We start from the raw sequence: 18,895 nt of genomic DNA on the forward strand, positions 1-18,895 counted from the left end.
TTGTCAATTAGCAGGGGAAGGCTGACTTCCCCTAATCAGCGTAATAAGGTCTTCAGCCATTCTAAGCATTTGTTTTTGTGATATGGGAGCAGGGGCATGCGCTCTGGTCGTCAGTTTTCTAGGCATACTCTGGGCCTAAGAAACTCAGTAGTTTTGTTTAAAAAAGTCATTGGTTTGAATCGAACATCGGTTGAGCGAATAACTGCCTCTGAAGCCGGTGCCTGCTCAGCAGCTTCAGACCCATCCAAGGTAGAGACATTTGCAGGTTCCATAGTCGAAGAAGAGTCTCGTGGCATACCGGATTCCGAATGGTTCTCAGTAGAGGCCTGTGAATCCATTAAAGTGGGCATCAGGGTCTGCGAAAGCTCCTCACTGAATACGGCGGACTGTCGACTAGCTTAATGCGGTCTGTCTTTGTCTTTATCTTTACTTTTTTTGGAATATCAGTAGTCGGATGGCTTACCAAAGCCATTTCAGAATACTGAGATCGAGAGCGAAAGAATTTAACGACAAAGAGACCCTGACAATGAATGGTTTGGGTGTTAAATAAGGCACAAAACAGACAGCGAAGGATGTCGTGGTCTGGGCCTAAACAGGTGATGCAGTAAGAATGAAAATCTCTGTGAGCTTGCTTTCCACAGGCAAGACAATTGTTAACTTTTTCTGACACTGGTTAGAGCAAGAAAAAAGGATGCCAAACAGGGTACTTAGCTTTAGAAGATTTCAGGATTATTAAATTCGTAAACAAAATTCAGGTAGCGGCCGAATGGCACTTGCGAACTGCTTCTGCTTCAGGCTCCTCGGCAAGAAAGACTGATGTAATGGCGTCGGCTGCCTGTTTTTATCCCCCTGACAACATGATGTCAGTGTTGGAGCGCCAGCATCCGACGCAGAAATAATAAGTTTCTGGTATTCGGGCCAACTAAAGGCTATCTGCAGGCAGATAACCCAAGTGTGATGACTGCAACAGTGAAACATGAAGAACATCTGCCCCAACATACTCAGTAGCAGTGTATGGAGTGCAGCGCTCCACTACCTGATATTTCTCAAGTCTGAAGAAAACTCTCTTCTAATATCCTTGTGTCTGAAATAATGGAAAGGTACCCTTCTTAAAATCAACTCTGGTTTAAATGTGATGAGCACCAGATGAGATCTTCCACACTCATCCAAACCTACATGCAATTTCCCTAGGGTTAACAATCCCCTCAATGACGGATGTTCTGTTCCAGGACAAGTACTCAATACATAACATGGCACCTGAACTAAAGAATACTGTTAAATATTTTCTGAAGACATTGAGTGTAATGGTCCTTTCGATGCTTTACATTTGACAATGCAGGAAGTCTAAAAGAAAAAAAAGCTTTCTGTGTTTTGCTGATAACATAGTTATGCAACAGAACTGGTACACAAGAAGGTCAGTAACACTGGAAGAATACTGAAATCAGAAATATACAAAATAATGTGTTTGAGAAGCAAAAGTCCAAGAAAGCAGTATACAGCTTGAGGAGAACACTACCAGATGCAAATGATAAAAAGGATTTGGGATGGGATAGTCAAGCGAAGAGTTAAAGGTAAGCAATTAATGGGAGAAACAGAAAGGAAAGAAGGAAGGTAGGAGGAGCACACACGTGTGCATGAGGAAGAATAACTCATGTTGGAGACCTTGCCAATGTAATGACACACGACTGAAGCCCTTCACAAAAGGCAAGAAAATTAGTCTACAGTCTGCAGCAGAAGCAATATTAAGTCAGATGAGAACTTTATTTTAGGCTTAAAACAAGGCAGAAGGAGAGAGTAGGTTAGAATGCATGGAGCCACCTCCAGAAAGAGGCCGATTACCAGTGAAGTCCCTCAGGGTATGTATTCAAGAACATTCTTATCACATTTTGTTGTGCTTTCTAGTCACTCAGAAAGATTAATAAGTGTACATGTAGTCTACACTTTGTGGTAACCTTTATGAATCCTGCCAATATTTAAAATTGCAACAAAATCAGTAGGAAAATTAAATTAATTGGAAAAAGGTGCGAGTTTATGTCTGTGCTGTTTGTTCACTCAGAACTGTGTACACTTAGTGTAGGCTTTATTGAATCTAGACCATTACCTTTCTTTTTTTTTTATTTGTACTTGTTTCCCTGCCAAAGATCACAAAGAGCCCCAGCTGTTTTCTCACTCATATCTCATGCTGTTTCAAAAAGAAGTTTGTCTCAGCCTGCATGGCCACGTCTAGGCTGTGCATATTCTGTAGTTTTCACTGTTGGTTACTGCCCACGAGTTCACATTCTGATACTGTCTTGTTAATATCAGTAAAGTACTACAAATAGCTAAAATTAAATTATTCTTCTAAAGAGTCAATTGTTGTTAGACAGTTTTTTTAATGAAAAGAGATAAGTTGTACTGCAGCACAACAAACTCGGAAATACACTCGTTTTGTTTAATAAAAAAAAAAGTTATGTAATTACCATAATGTTCCATCTGTGTTGTCCATTTTCATTTTTCCTCAACTGAAGGGTTTGGATCTGATCCTCAGATCTGACTCAGCCGTTGCTAAAGCTCATGGCAACCAAAAGAGCTTCTCCCTTACCCATAATACACCAACCCTAAGTTATCTCAGATCTTGTTTGCTGATTTTTACCAGAAAGGAAGTATTTATCATGCATAAATAAGGAGAAATAAAATCATATGTACTAAATACAGAATGAAACTATATCTGGAGCTTAATATAAAGCGTAGTGAGGTTCCTTTAAAAACTCATTCTTCCAGAAGTTTGTACATAAAAATGGGGGTTGGCGGGTGGGAAGTTGAAGAAGAATAAAAAAAATGGACAACACAGATGGAACGTTATGGTAAGTACATAACTTCTTTATCTGATGTTGCTAATTTACATTCTATCCTCAACTGATGGGACAGATTTCCCAGCTACCTAAAATCCCAGGTGGACTCTAAGGAAGGCTATTCATGAGCACAGTTGAACTGAACCAAATGATGTTCTACCTCTGGAGACCAGATTCAATTTGTAATGAGTAATAAAAATATGGGGAGTAGCCCAAGTTGCCGCTGCACATATGCCATCCATGGACGCTCTGGAAAGGAAAACTGAAGACGTTGCCATGGATCTAGTTGAATGAGCTTGTACCAGTTGTGGTAAGGTAATTCCCAATTTTTTTTTATAAATACATGAGATACAATCAGGTAACCATCTGGCTAAAGTTACTTTGGCAACTGGTTTACCCAGTTTCAAGTTTGCAAGGGAAACAAACAACTGGTCTGTTTTTCTTATGTCTATTGTTCTATGCAGGTAAAAATGTAATTGTCTGTAAACATCGAATAAATGTAACATGTATTCATCCTTCTTTGAAAAATTAGGGATGAATACTGGCAAATTAATGGATTGATTGATATTAAATTCTGACATCACCTTTCGGAAAGAACGAGAGAGGGATTTGTTTGTAGTGTTACTCTATCCTTGTGAAAGATCAAGTATGGATGTTTTGAAGACAAATTAGTCAACCAGAGGTAATGGCTACTAGAAAAACAAACAGTTTTCCAAGTAAGATGCGGCTGGTTCACAGGGGGAATGTATTAGAGCTTGCAGTAGCAGATTTCAATCCCATGTGGGACTAGGGTCCTTAAATGGAGGTCTCAAAAGTAGAGTGCCTCACAAGGAAGCTCTGCACAATTTGTGAGAGGCTACTGAAGAACCATCATATCCAATGTGAAAATCTGACATTGCTGCTAACTGAATTTTAAAGGGTGAGGAAATATCTCCTTCCTTAAAAAGCAAGGCTAAAAACGTATGTATCAGAGCTGAAAATAACTCAACATGACTTTATTGAGCCCAGTAAAAAAGTAGTTGTGTACTCACCATACTGTTCAATCTGTATTGTCAATTCTTTTCATCTCTCCTCACAGATAGGTTACAGATCCAATCATCGGATCCGACTCGGCCATTACTAAGTTCATGACAACCACAGATGCTCTTGGACACTCCCCTTACCCACAATGCATTTATCCCTGTTCCCTCGGATCTTGTTTGCCATAATACACACTGGCAAGAAACCCAAGGATAAAAACTAAAAAGTGAAAGATGGTTGAAGAGGCCAGTTCTGCAAAGACATGGATAAAAATACATCCTAATTATAAAAACGTCTCATTCAGCCAGAGTCGGGGGCTGGAGGTGAATGTGAAAAGAGATGAAAAAATTCAACAATACAGATGGAACATTATAGTGAGTACATAACTTCTTTATCTGATATTGTCAATTTTTTCATCTCTCCTCACAGATGAAACAGAGTCCCCAGCTTCCTATATCCTGGGTGGACTCAAGGGAGAATGTTCCTTAGAACCATCAAACCAAAGGAGGACCTTCACCGGGAGACCATGTCCAACTTATAGTGGGAGATAAATGTATGATGGTTAGACCAAGTGGCCGCTGCACAAATTTCATCCATGGAAGCGTTAGTTTGAAAAACAACAGATGAGGCCATGGCCCTAGTGGAGTGAGCTCGAACGGGCATGGGAAGATTAATACCTTTTGAAGTGTAAATGAAAGAAATGCAAACAGAAAGCCATCTTGATACGGTTACCTTTCCTATGGCCTACAAAAGCAATGAACATCTAGCTTGTCTTGTGAAACTCTTTGGTTTTATGTATATAGAATCGCAACTGCCTACGTTCATCTAACAAGTGTACAACATATTCACCCTTGTTGCTAAAATTATGAAAGAAAACAGGCAAATGGATGGTTTGGTTGATATGGGTTTGAGAAACAACCCTGGGGAGAAAGGAGGATTTGGTACGCAGTGAGACTCTGTCTTTGTGAAAAAAACAGATACGGAGAATGAGAGCATAAGGCTTTCATCTCTGAAATTCTCCTTACCAATGTGATTGCTACTAGAAAAGCAGTTTTCCAGGAAAGAAACTTAATATCACAGGTGGCTGCAGGTTCAACGGGTGGTTGCACAATAGAACGTAGCCCTAAATTGAGGTCTCATGGAGAAAAGGATTCCTGTGAGGTGGTTTTAAAAAGGTTTTGCAAAGTTTGTGGGAAATTAGTGACAAGTTATCCTCTACAACATGAAAAACTGAAATAGACTCTAACTGAACTTTGACTGTAGAAGCAGATGCTCAGTCATTTAAAAGCTGAGCCAGAAAATCCAAGACAAAGTGAACAGGGCTGTAATAGGATCTACATTACACTGTAGCACCCACATTACAAATCTCTTCCATTTACTTTTGCACAGTTTTTGGGTACATAATTTATGTGAGGACAACAAAATATGTCTGTCTGGTGAGAACAGCATGGGTTGTCTGGCAATTAATGGAACTGGAGAAACCAAGCCATCAGCTTGAGATTGTGGAGGTTTGGATGAATCATTCCTGTCGGGTGTGATAACAGCTCTGGAAAGCTTTTCAGAATTCAGGACTTCTTCTGAAGATTAAGCCAGAAAAAGGGAAACCAAATTTGACGAGGAAAAAACGGGGCAATGAGGATTACTGTTCTCTTCAACCTGCTCACATTCTGAATGAACTTTAAGATTAAGGGGAAAAGGCATAAAGTAGACCAGGGGGCCAATCATTAGTGACAGCATCCCTCAAGGACTCCCCCATGGGAGGATCAGAGCAAAATATTCACTACATTTGTTAGGGGAGAAGCAAAAAGTTCACAGGAAGGCTGGCCCCATCTGCGGAAAATGTCATCTGCTACCTTTTGGTTGAGGGACCACTCGTGAGGCATGAGAATGGATCTGCTCAATTTGTCTGCTATCACGTTGGACTTCCCTGGAATATGCATTGCTATGAGAAAATTGATGGAAGAGATCACCCACTGTCACACTCTGATGGCCTCTTGACATAGAGTGTAAGATATGGTTCCAACTTGCTTGTTTATGTACCAGACCACTGACATGTTGCCTGAGTGAATTCCAGCTGTTCCTACAGGAAGAGTAGCTTGGAATTCTTGCAATGTGAGGAGCACAGCTCTCATCTCCAGAACACTGATGTGCAGGCTTGCCTCATCTGCAGACCAGATTCCTTGGACCATTCTCCCCAGATAATGCCCCCCAACCCTATCTGGAAGGTATCTGTGGTCACAGTGGCCTGCAGCTGTGGGGGAATAAAGGGTCGGCCTTGTAACAGTTGGTCTGATTGCATCCACCATAAACAGGGATCTTCTGTATGGGCTGGTTATCAGAATCTGGTGGGACATGGAATGATGAAGAACTGACCACTGGACAGCTAGAAGCCACTATAGGACTCTCATATGGAATCTGGCTAACAGAACTAGCACTATTGCCACAGCCATTGACCCTAATGCCTGAAGAATGTGATGTGCGGCTACCTTCCGATTTCGAAGCAACCGATTTTGCTTGTCATCTGATCGTTAATACTCTGGAAGTTTGGCAATCATCTGAGTAGTGTCCAAAACTGTTCCAATGAACTCCAAGGTTTGTACCGGTTCCAGGTGTGATTTGTGGTAGTTTATTGTGATACCCAATTGTGCACAAAGCTGAAAAACTGACTACCATGCATTTAACAGTAGATGACTGGTTGGGGGGGGGAGTGATCCAGTCATCTCAATAAGGAAACACCCAGAATCATCATCATCTCAGGTGAGCCCCAACCACTGTCATACATTTGGTGAACACTCTGGGGGCTGTGGTGAGACCCAAGGGCAGTGCTCTGAACTGGAAATGACTGACTCCCAAACAGAAGTGTAGGTATCTTCTGGAGTGCCTGTTCATCTTTATATGGTAGTAAGCACCATGAAGATCCACTGAGCACATCCAATTGTCCTTCACCAAGAATGGAAGTATGGCCTGAACTGTGACCATTTGGAACATGCTGCATCGAACTGACTTGTTTAGCTTGCTGAAATCCAGAATCAGTCTCTAATCCCCTGTTTTCTTTGGAACTAAAAAGAACCTCGAGTAAGTTCCGGATCCTCTCTGGTCATTTTTTTCTAGCAGCTTTAGAACCTGAATAAATGCTTGCTTCTTTTGACTGGGTGGGATGTCTGGGATTCTGTTGATAAGGGAAGGTGATGGACTGAAGTGAATGTGACAGCCGCTGGATATAATCCTCTGCACCCACAAATCGGAAGTTATGTTTTGCCAGTAGAGACTCTGAGGGGCAGAAAAATATATGCCCATGGCAAACAGCGCCTTACCTTTCTTCTCACACCTGGAAAGGGCATCTAACTTTTGGTCCAAAAAGAGAAGAAGGAAGAAGATGGGCAAGAACCAAAAGCTGCCAGGTACACTGACTTCTCAGGCGAAGGATTACTGGACTGCCAGCTGCCTCTCTGTTTCAGTATTTCTAGACTCTCCCCAAAGGATACATCCTCAGGAGGTGACCGTGGGGATCTGTGTGCTTCATTGACGTCAGTATCTTCAGTTGCAGACTCCAAGGTGGAGTCCAAATGTTTCCTCTTACAAAGTCTCTTCCAAGGAACCTCCTCAGTGGGAGACTCTAGGGAGGTATCTGAAGAGACAGGGGGACCCCACTGGGTATCCAGGTGCTTGTGGTCTCACTGTCCTAGTGGAGTGTCCTGGGCAGAAAATGTATGCAGGGAATCCAGATGCGACTGAGGATCCAAAGGGGAGATACCACTTTAGTTGCAATGGCAGCTATCACCCTTTCCACAGCCACAAAGGCTGACTGCGCCTGAGTGAAAGCGGACTCCGGCCCCAACAAGACATGCTTGCGAGAAGAAGCCTCTTCCTATACCAAAGAAAGCTCACTCTGGGTAGAAGCTGGAGACGAGCTCACCTGCGTACAAACCCAAAGACAACGACAGCTCCAACAACCTGGAAGTCAAATGCTCTCGAGGACTCCGAGGGTCACTACAGCTCCGGGAACTCACTGGTTCTGAGAACATGAAAGAGCTCAGAGCAATGGCCTGATCTGAAAATGATGTTCTTGGATCCAACCTATAGGGTACTGGGCGCTTCGGATCTGAAGGCTCGGAAACTTGCTCTGAAGTCAGTGGAGGATCCAGGGGGAGTAGTAGACTCAAGAAGCCCCGGAGCAAAGTGGGTTGGGCTGAGGGTGACTTAGTTATACCCTGCACCTACAGAATCTTTTGCACCCAATGCTCTATGTCATCCTCAGTAAGGCTCCTGGATGAATGAGAAGAGGAGCCAGACAAGGATCTCGACCCGGACAAAAAGGGGGATGGTACTCTGAAGGGCACAGGGTCATAATTTGGAGAGTACCTGGTCCAAGGAAGAGTCATAATAGGCTTAAAGGCACTCTTTTTTGGATCAGATACCAATGGATCTAGCCCATCTTTATCAGATGACTACGGAGCTGAAGATAACCGAATCCAACTTGTCAGTAGTCGGTGCCAATGGCCCCAACAGATCTTTATCAACGTGTTTTGAAATTTTTGTCTTTGGTGCCGAGGTATCCAGCGGAGCTGATGGAGGAGTCTTCTTTCCCTTATCACTAGATTTCACAGATGGGAAAAAACAGGATTAGACTGAGTAGACTTTGATTAAGAAGTTGGTTTTATTGGAGAAGCAGACATGGCCTCTTCAAATTTATAGGGAAGCATATCCTTTAAGATAAGTATATTCTTTCTTTCAACCAATCCACAGTGGTCGAAAGAATGGCAAACAGTGCAGTTTTCCTGTAAGTGTACAGGCCCCTAAGCAATACACGCATAAGTCTTGTGAATCACTGAATGGGATTTTTTGCCCGCATTTGGAGCACTTTTTAAAGCCAGCAGGCTTATCGTGTTTGATATGACAAGAAGGCAGGCACTGAAAAGCAGAATAAAGTTAGAAGAAAGATTTTTTTTTTAAGATAGTAGTTTACCCTCTAACTTTTTCTAACAATAGTAGTCAAGGCTACCAAAAAAACATAAGGGATGAGGGAAAAACCATACTAAAAAACAAAACGGTTACAGTTATAGCGAAGAGAGAGAGAGAGAGAGATAAGTATAAATAAAAAAGTGGTTACCAGTGAAATATGAACATTTTTAGAACAAGGGGAGAAACAGGTCAACAATAAAACACTGAAATTTTAGAAGAAATCAGAAAAAGGCAGTAATTTAAAGAATATGACCTCACGATCCAAGAGCTCTAAGGAACGACAATGTCTTTCGTCAAGCAGAAAATGAGATCTGAGGGAACAGGGAGAGATGCATTCTGGGTAAGGGGAATTGTCCAAGAGCTTCTTTGGTTGCCACAAGCTTAATAACTGCCGAGTTGGTTCCAATGATCATATCTGTAACCCATCTGTGCATGAGATGAAAAAATTAACAATATCAGATCAAATCTTTTCCATTTACTTGTATAAAGTTTTCTTGTTGAAGGTTTTTGGGAAGATAAAAGAATACATCGGACAGGGGAAGACAGAATTGTTTGCCTGGCTATTAACAAAATCAGAGAAACCAGTCTGTCAGCCTGAGATTTGAGATGTCAGGATGGATCACACCTGTCAGGTGAGACAGGAGGTCTGGAGTCGGATCCAGGATCCAAGGTTGGTGAAGTGAGACCAAAGGGAGGGAAACCAAACCTGTTGAGGCCATTATGGTGTACGGAAAATGACTGTGTTCTTCAACCTGACAGCTTTCTGTAGAAATTTTGGAATTAATGAGATTAGTGGGTGAGCATAAAGTAGACCAGGGACCAATCGTGAAGTAGAGCATCCCTCGGTGATTCCCCCTGTGGGGGGATTAGGGCAAAGTAGCTGCTGCATTCTTTGCTTAGGGGAGAAGGAAAATGATCGCAGCAAGGCTGACCCCATCGACAAAAAATAATTTATGTCACATTCTTGTCGACAGACCATTTCTGAGGTAGAAGAATGCACCTGCTCAGTTTGTCTGCTGTCTCATTGGACTTCCCCAGAATGTGCTTTGCTATGAGAATGCGGTGGGATGAGATCTCTCACTGCCACACTTTGAGCGCTTCTCGACACAAGGGGTATGGATCTGGTTCCTCCTTGTTTGTTGATGTACCAAACTAATGATATATTGTCCATTTGAACTGCAATCTTCCCTGAAGGGAGAACATCTTGGAAGGCCTGCAATGCTAAAAGCACTGCTCTTACCTCTAGGACACATGGTCTTGGGCTGATGGTGAATGAACAGACAGCCTTGTAGAACCTGGTCTGACTGAATCCACCACCTGAGATCTGTCTTGGATATCTCAGTGATTTGTATCAGAGTTGACAAAGGATGGTAAAGTACTGACCATTGTGTTGCTAACATCTACTGTAGAATCTTCATGTAAAATCTGGCTAAAGGCACTAGTGTTATTGCCACCACTGACATTAAACCTAGAATTTGAAAGACCAAGCAGACTGAAAGTTTGGTACTGCAGATTATTTTTCACACCTGTGATCTTATAGTCTGAACAATTGAAGGAGGCAGTGAAGCTATCATTGACTTTGTGATGAGCAGTGTTCCTATGAATTCCACATTGTGAGTTGGTTCCATTTGAGACTTGTCATAGTTTATGGACATCCCCAGAAGAGAACACATCTGAACCTGATCTCTTGCCCTTACTAACTGATACCTGGTGGGGGCTGTAATGAGTCAGTCGTCTAGATATGGAAACACCAGGAATCCCTGCAATCTCAAGTGAGCTGCTACTGCTGCAATACATTTAGTGAACACCCTGGGGGCCATGGTGAGACCAAAGGGCAGAACTCTGAATTAGTAATGTCTGGCTCCAAGATGGAAGCGTAAATACTTTCTGAATTGTCTGTTCATCTTTATGTGATAGTACATATCCTGATGGTCTATTAAGCACATCCAATCATCCTTGCCCAAAAAAGGGAGACTTGACTGAACAGTGACCATCCAAAACTTGGTACGTCAAACTGACCTGTTCAATTTGCTGAGAACCAAAATTGGTCTCCAGTCTCCTGTTTTCATTGGCACTCAAAAAAACCTTGAGTAAGTTACAGATTCTATCTCATCTGGCGGGACCTCTTGGATGACTCTCTTCTAGCAGGATTTGTATTTGATTTGCTGCTTCTTCCCTCTGACTGGATAGAACATCAGGGATTCCTCTTAAGACTGGAGGTGAAAAGGAAAAGGGTATTATACAGGTTCTATATTACAAGATTGAAGCTTTACTTAATTGAATAAGTAAAACTCAAACTTGTAACATCAAAACCATAAATTGTCGAATGGCCGATTTAACCCAAGGAAACACTTCCCCTGGCTGTTCTGAGAAATATGCCCATTTCTCCAATTTGGAGCGATCTCGGAGTTGGTATATTTAGGTAGGGGGGTGTGGGAGGCAAAGCCCCCCCCCCCACTTGATTTCGGATGTAAAGTTTTTTTTTTTTGATTCGGCCAAGGGAGGTGTTTCCCTTGGTTAAATCGGCCGTTCGACAATTTTAGCTGTCGATATTACAAGATTGAGCTTTAGTGAACTAAAGCTTCAATGTTGTAATATAGACGTATTATATAACCTCTGGAAATAATCCTCTGCACCCAAATATCTTTTGTTATGTCTAGCCAGGCTCTCTGGTGCAGGGATAAATGACCCCCGACTGCCTCTGGAGGTGGACAATCCGAACACCTTTCAGGAGTGCTGATAAGATCTGTCAAAGAAAGAATCTCTGGACCACTGGTTTTGCAGACCACCTCTGCCACAGATGTGGCATCGCCCATTGGAGCTCCCCCCCTTTGCCTCTGGGGAAAGTTCCTCCATGTGTCTCCTGGAAAGGGCGCTGGGATTTCTTGAACCACATCTTTCCACCACCATGCTGATTCCTGTAAAAGGATCTTTGATGGGTCAAAAAACATACACCCACAGCAAATACAGTCTTTCCATCCCTTCTCACATCTGGATAATGTGCCCTTCACTTTGGGGCCAAAGATCATCATCATCATCAGCCCCCTTTTTCCCATTTTTCCACATGAGGTCAGGGTATCATGTTAACTGTCGACAACTCTCTTGATTCAGTGCCACACTCATGCCTGACTGTTGCAGATCTTCCACACAATCCATTCACTGCTTTGCTGGACATCCTCACTTCCTCTTACCTTCTTCCTGTCTGCCCCAAATTTTCCTCACCAGATTGTCTTCTGCTTTTCTACACATGTGCCTAAACCACCGTAATCTGTTCTCTTTGATCTTTCCTGCAACTGGAGCTACTTTGGCTTCTACTCTTCCATCCTCATTTCTTCGTCTGTCCCACAGTGTGCATCCTATCACCTTTCTCAGGCACTTCATTTCCATCACCTCTAGCTTCTTCAACTGTTTTGCCTTTACTGCCCAGGTTTCTGTACCATACAATAGTACTGGTCACACCACTGTCTTGTACACCTTACTTTTCAGCTTCTTTGGCATTCTTCTGTCATAGACTACACCTGATACTCTATGCCAGTTGGCTGCAGTCCCTCTGATTCTAGCTTTGACTTCTTCATTCAGACTACCCTTCTCCTAAACTACTCCTCCCAGATACCTGAAGCTGTTTACTTGTTCCACTATCTTCCCTTCTACCTCTATTCTCAGTTTCTTCTGATTTCCCCAATTTGCTGCCATTACCACGATCTTATCTGTGAATAGTTTCATCCCGTGTGCCTTCAGATTTGCATTCCATTCTGCTATCCTTTGCTGAAGTTCTAGCTCAGAGTCTGTCTGTCCTGCCACATCATCTGCATACAGCAGCTTTGTTGATCTGTCCCCTCCAGCCTGTTTGCTAATGTAGTCCATCACCAGTATGAACAGCAGTGGGCTCAGAGCTGAACCCTGATGTACACTCACACCCACTGGGAACCCCTCTGTGAGGCCGAACACTGTTCGTACTTGAGTCATTGGGTCCTTGTACATAGCCTGCACTAATTCTACCAATGTTTCTGGGACTTCAAACCACCGCAGTACTGCCCAGATCAGCTTTCTTGGGACCTTGTCATATGCTTTCTCCAAGTCTAGGAATGCCCAGTTGGAATCTCTCCTCATCTCTAGCTTCTTCTCAAGTATCTGTCTCAATGCAAACATCGGGTCAGTTGTGCTGCATCCTGATCTGAATCTAAACTGCTCATCTCCCATCTTACATTCTACTACTCTGCATATCCGTTTATCAATCACCCTCTCCAGAACTTTCAAGCAAGTGATAGGAGTTTGATGCCTCTGTACTGCCCACAGTTGTGGATGCCCCCTTTGTTCTTGTACACTGGCATGAGCATGCTTATTCTCCAGTCATCTGGGATACACCTTTCTCTCCACACTGCTATTAGTACCCTCAGGAGCCATTTCTCCCCTATCTCACCCAGCATCTTTATCATATCTGTTGTAACCTCATCTGAGCCTGCTGCTTTCCCTGACTCCAACTTCCTTAGTGCTGTTCTTACTTCTTCTAGGGTGGGCTCCTCTTCTTCTCTCATTGTAGGCTGTTTCTGTGGCAGTACAGCTTCTGTGGGGTTTTCTTCATTCAGAAGCTGCTGGAAATACTCCTTCTGCATTTTATGTTCTCTGGGTTGGTGAGCAGGTTGTTGCTGGCATCCCTTACGAAGGGTGTCTGATTATCTTCTTTATCTTTCTGTCTTTGCCTTGCAACCTGATATAGTTTCTTTGTGCCCCTTACTGAGTCACTTTCCAGAAGTTGGTACAGTGCCTCCGATGCCCTATTCTTTGCTATTGCAACTTCATTCTTAGCTTCTTTGTTAGTCAACCAGTAGTCCTTCCTAGCCTGGTCAGTCTTTTCTGTCTCCCACTTCTTCCTGCACTCCTTTTTTCTTTTGATGACTTCCTGGACTTCTGCATTCAACCGCTAGCTTTCCTTATGTACTTTATTTCCATACCTGGCTCGGCCACATATCTTTTCTGTAGTTCTAACACATCCTGTTTTTAGGCGCTGCCATTCTTCAACTCCACCTATTTCCTCCATTTCTTGGGCTGCTAGAGCCCCGAGTAATTCCTTGAACTGGTGTACTTTCTCTCCAGTCAACTTCCAGGTCTTCAGCCTGGTCTCTGTTGACCTTAGAGCCTTCTCTGACAATTGCTTGCAGCTGATTGCAGCAACTACTGGTTTATGCTGTGGGTCAATTGTTTCACTGGGGATGACTTTGCAATCATGGATAGTCCCCAGTGCCTTTTCCTTACTAGAAGGAAGTCTACCTGAGTTGCATGTTGACTACTATTGTATGTGACCTTGTGACTGTCTCTCTTTCTGAACCACGTGTTGGCTACTATCAAGCCATTTTCCATACAGAATTCTAGAATGGCTTCTCCTTCTTTATTCCTGTCGCCCCACCCATGTGGACCCAGACAGTCCTCATAACCTGTTCTGTCTGTTCTGATATGTACATTCAAATCACCCATTATCAACACCAATTCATGTTGTCCTGCGTTATCTAGTAGGTCCTGCAACTACTGTCTGAATGCACTCTCTTCCTCACTATCACAACACTGCTGTGGGGCATAAGCTGAGATTATGAATACTGCCCTATCATTACACTGGAGTATGACTGCCATGAGTCTGTCATTAATTCTGATGATATCCCTTACTGCCTTCTGAGGCCTCTCTCACCACAAATTCCTACACCATTTCTAGCCTGCCCTCCACCTGAGCAGTAGACTCTGGATCCCAAGTCAAATGGCATTGCTGCACTGCCCTTTCCTCTTGTTTCCTGGATACATAGGATGTCCAGCCTCCTCCGTATCATAATGTCATCCACTTCCAAGCTGCGTCCTGTCAGTGAACCTACATTAAGCGTAGCAATTCTCAGTTCATGTTTGGCAGGTTGGTTAGTTTTACGTCCAGCTTTCACTCAACAGAGCTATCCCAGGTAATCCAGGCTGGGCAACTAGACACTCGTCAGCCAGTAGCTTACTGACCCAGGGCTGCTGGGCTTTATGGTGGGCACACACACTGGCCAATAGGGGCACATATACTCCTTCCACTGTTAGCATGGGTCCCTGGCGTGGGTCAGAGTTGGCCGGGTCCTCAACCCACTTATTACCGGTAACTACCCATGCCCATATTTGGCAACATTAGTCAACATGACCAAATCACCTAGAGCCATATTTTACACCGAGTGGCTATCCCTGCCACAGCACACAGTCTGTGATCCATGTTCCTCTGTCTTGAGGATACTGCACACCACAGTAGATGCCCAAAGCGGTGTCTGTACAACTCTTCCCTCTATAAGGCACCATGTAGAGTCTGTGCTGCTGCCCACAGCTCCATTCATTGGTGAGTTTGAGATGGAAACACTTAGCATGTTTTTCAAACATGGGAGAAACCCCACGGAGACACAGGGAGAACATGCAAACTCCAAAAAAGCATTAGTCAGAGGACAGGATTGAACCTTGAACCTTGTGCATGGGAGGCGAAGACGTTAACCACTAAGCCATCTGGTCTGAAGCACTGATGAATGCAGACCTGAAGGGCTCCACAAAATCACATAAGTGCATTCAGGCATGTTTCCTGATGGAAATGCCTGAACCCGTGGCCTCTGAGGTTCCATTAGCTATGTTCAAAATGAGCCTCATGGATGAATTCGAAACAGACTGCAGGGTAACCAACTGAGAAGTCAAGGATGATCTGATTTCTGCATACATGTATCCTGAAAGGGTATTTGCCATCCTTAATATAAACCCTCTGCAACTTAGTAAAGTGTGCCAAATAATTCAACGACCTTAAGGTGAAGGTTGCTGAGGTATAGACATGGTTCCCAAACTTGTCCATTGTCTTAGACTCCCCGTTAGGGGGATGAACAGTGGAACTCTCTTCTGCAAGTTACTTTTTGGTTGCCACCACCAACATGGCATCAGCAGGCACCCCTTTAGCACAAAACTCTTTCTGCAAAGGTGATGCCATAATCTTGTCCGGTCTTCTGAGTATGGGTTCAACTGTGTCAGGTTCCTTCCATGCTTGCAGAGAGACCAACTCCATAAGTTCGCTGGTGGGCAGTGTAACCCAGGAGGTAGACAGGCCAGTACCAAAATTCTCCAGGAATACTGATTCCTCGGATGAAAGGTTGCTGGGCATCCAACCACCTCTCTGCTTTAGGATCTCAAGAATGTCTTCAAATGATACAAACAAAGGTAATAATAATGACTACTTATCTAAAGCTTGACAGCAAGGTCGACCATGTCTTTTGCATAATGTGGCAAATGAGATCTGAGGTAAGGGAGAAGCTCATGAGTTTTTGGTTGCCATGAACTTTAGCAATGGCAGAGTTAGATCTGAAGCCATCAGTAGAGGACAGAATGAAAATTGACGTCAGATCACTGTTTTTAACTATTTAACTACAAATTAAGCAGATTATCAAACTTGCAAGCATCTGTCATTTGCTGTAGCATCTATTTGCAATGGCAACTTTCAGTCACCAATGAAAGTGCAAAGCTGACAAACTTCAGAACTAGGAAATGTATGGGGAAAGGAAGGACTGGAATTTTTTTTAAGGACTACAGCTTTCAACACTTAAGCCCCTACCTTTCTACATCTTTCATATTACAAAAAATATAAATGTACCAAATAAATATTTTACAGGCTTAAAGTTAACACAGATTAAAATAATTCAGTTGAACAGAGGTACTAACTCCTTCACAGGTCATCTGATAAGTCAGGGACTCACAGTACTGTCACTATAATTAAATGGAAGAGGAAAAAAATGTCTAATGTCCAGGATGTACCATACCGTAGGGACCCCAAACCTCAGCCTGTCAGGAGGGCCAAGACATAAAAACAAAATGGCAATCACCATGATGACTTTTTGGGGTTATATGAAATAAAAATAAAATAAAAAATCATTTAGAATAATTCTGGTCCATGTACTGCATAGAATGTCACAACATGGTGAAAAACAGATACAGATTTTTGCAGTTAAATTGTAGCTTTTCTTTTGTTGGAAATCAACAGTAATGCAAAATCTCTGAAAAAACTGCTACCATGACTCAATGGTCTTTGATGAATTACATTTTATCAATGAAGCTCCAGCTTTTATATAAAAAATGGACCTTTTAACAATTACAATGTTATTAAAGGATTTACAGTCATAACAATTTCTAATAAATCTTTATTTTTTAAATGGATTCCTTATCTGTACAGACTTAAACACTGTGTAAAGTGGTAGGTCTACAAATGATCATTTGTGAGTTACTTTCAGATTGTGTGTACATGTCTGTTCTTTTTGGACCAGCAATTAATATATACATGTATGGTCTATCCACACTACTTCTGTCTATTTGCTTTGCTTAGATGAGAAATATGCAAGCGTGATCTGGGTAGACTGTTTTCATTCATAGCTGTGATCAAAACTACAAAGTACATACCTGCTCTGTTCAGATCAATGAACGTTCGACTCCTTGTCTCATCATGAAGGCTTTTCCCACTGTCTTGCTCTAGCTGTATCTGCTTAATTCTTACACTCTTTGTAACCATCTGGTTCCACTTCTGTCCCAAGCCAAGACTGTACGTTAGTGTCCCATTAACAGCAATGGGAAGTCTCTGCTGCGTAATTTGATAACCAGCCTGTGCACAAAAGGAAACTGCTGAAACTGAAATTGTTTCAGGGAGCAGGTGATGTACTGCAAAACTATTCATGTTAATCTTTCTGCAATAATCTGGTACTGTGTATGACTTAAACAATATAAATGTACCGATAAGCTCTTCTCTAGCAAAAAGCAGTTTCACACACCAATCATTGATTATTCTCTTGAAGCCAGCTATCGATCAATGCTTCAAACTCTTAACAAGAGATCATTCATAAAAAAGGTATACTATTTAGAATAAACTGTTTTGCTTATACGCATTTTTTAAACTAAGCTTGTCCAAGTTAATCTAGAGTATAAGTTTCCAACATTCCTTATATATTATGCCAGTCAGCATTATGTAATCATTATGCAAGCATAAAGGGTAAAGTCCCCTATTGCTTACAACACATAGGTGGTAGGGGCTGGCTGGTGGTAATTAGGTATGAAAAGCAGTACTTCAGATGCACATTTCAATGTACAGTGGCCTTTCAAACTTGTCTAGGGTTTAGGAGGTTAGTGAAAGAATGGAGGACATAGGTAAAGCAGTGAAGACCCCAGTAACCCTCAAATCATCTAACTTCACCTTCCACTTTAGCTAGTAAAATCTTTCTAAATTATACAGTACAGGAAGGGAAGAAATGTCCACCTTGCTAGTTTGATGACCTAGAGAAATTTAACATCAAGAGGCCCCAGAATAAGTTATATAATGGCAAAAAAGTGCAGTTGTGTAAGTAAATTAACCAAGACAGTAGCTGTTTGAATGATCACTGCTGCAGCAGCTTAGATGTATGGGTTATATCCTGCCAAGGATATAACAGCTGGCCAAAATCCAAAGCTTGAGGGCACAGGTTTGAGCACCAAGCCTTTCACAGCTTTCATGTCAACTAACAGAGGGCATATGAGCCCCGAGAGGGGATCCCTATCAGATGCTCAAAGTTCCAAACATTCAAAAATCATATGGTCAGGACCATATCATCGAATTTTGGGAAACTCAAACATTAAGACAAACATTCTTTTTTTTATGTTTTTACAGGGAAAAGCCCCCCCCCCCCCCCCTGCAAATTAAACAGATCAACTCTGACATTACTACAGTGAGGAAAAGAGTAAATTTCCTGATCCGCGCTTGTATCATGAACTCCATTCAAAATGTTCAAAGTTTCAAACCTTCAATCATATGGTCCTGACCATATGAATTTCGAAGTTTTGAAACTTCGATCATCTGATAGTGATGCCTGAGAGGACATAGCTAGGAGTAAAAAACATATGTACACATCCTGGCATATGGCTGCTGCAGCAGTAATCATTTGAACATCTACTGTTATGGTAAGTTTACTTACACAACTGTACTATGTTCATTCTACTGGTCACTGCTGCAGTAATCTTAGCTATATGGGCAGATTACCTTAGATTACTACATCTGAGAGGTAGAAGGTAAAGGGTTTGGAGGCCCC

The 18,895-nt window shown here is 42.4% G+C and overlaps 1 protein-coding gene across 1 annotated transcript in view; it reads right to left on the bottom strand.

The window, feature by feature from the left end:
• The window catches only part of GATB (glutamyl-tRNA amidotransferase subunit B), a 677,264-nt gene that overhangs the window by 533,132 nt on the left and 125,237 nt on the right, over nt 1-18,895 (bottom strand). Inside the window, exon 4 of the mRNA XM_044062037.1 lies at nt 17,244-17,442. Coding sequence (XP_043917972.1) covers nt 17,244-17,442 — 199 coding nt within the window. The remainder of the gene's footprint in view (nt 1-17,243; nt 17,443-18,895) is intronic.

The sequence above is a fragment of the Protopterus annectens genome, chromosome 2.part1, assembly GCF_019279795.1.
Source record: "Protopterus annectens isolate FY-2018-M chromosome 2.part1, PAN1.0, whole genome shotgun sequence".
Taxonomy (NCBI): Eukaryota; Metazoa; Chordata; order Ceratodontiformes; family Protopteridae; genus Protopterus; species Protopterus annectens.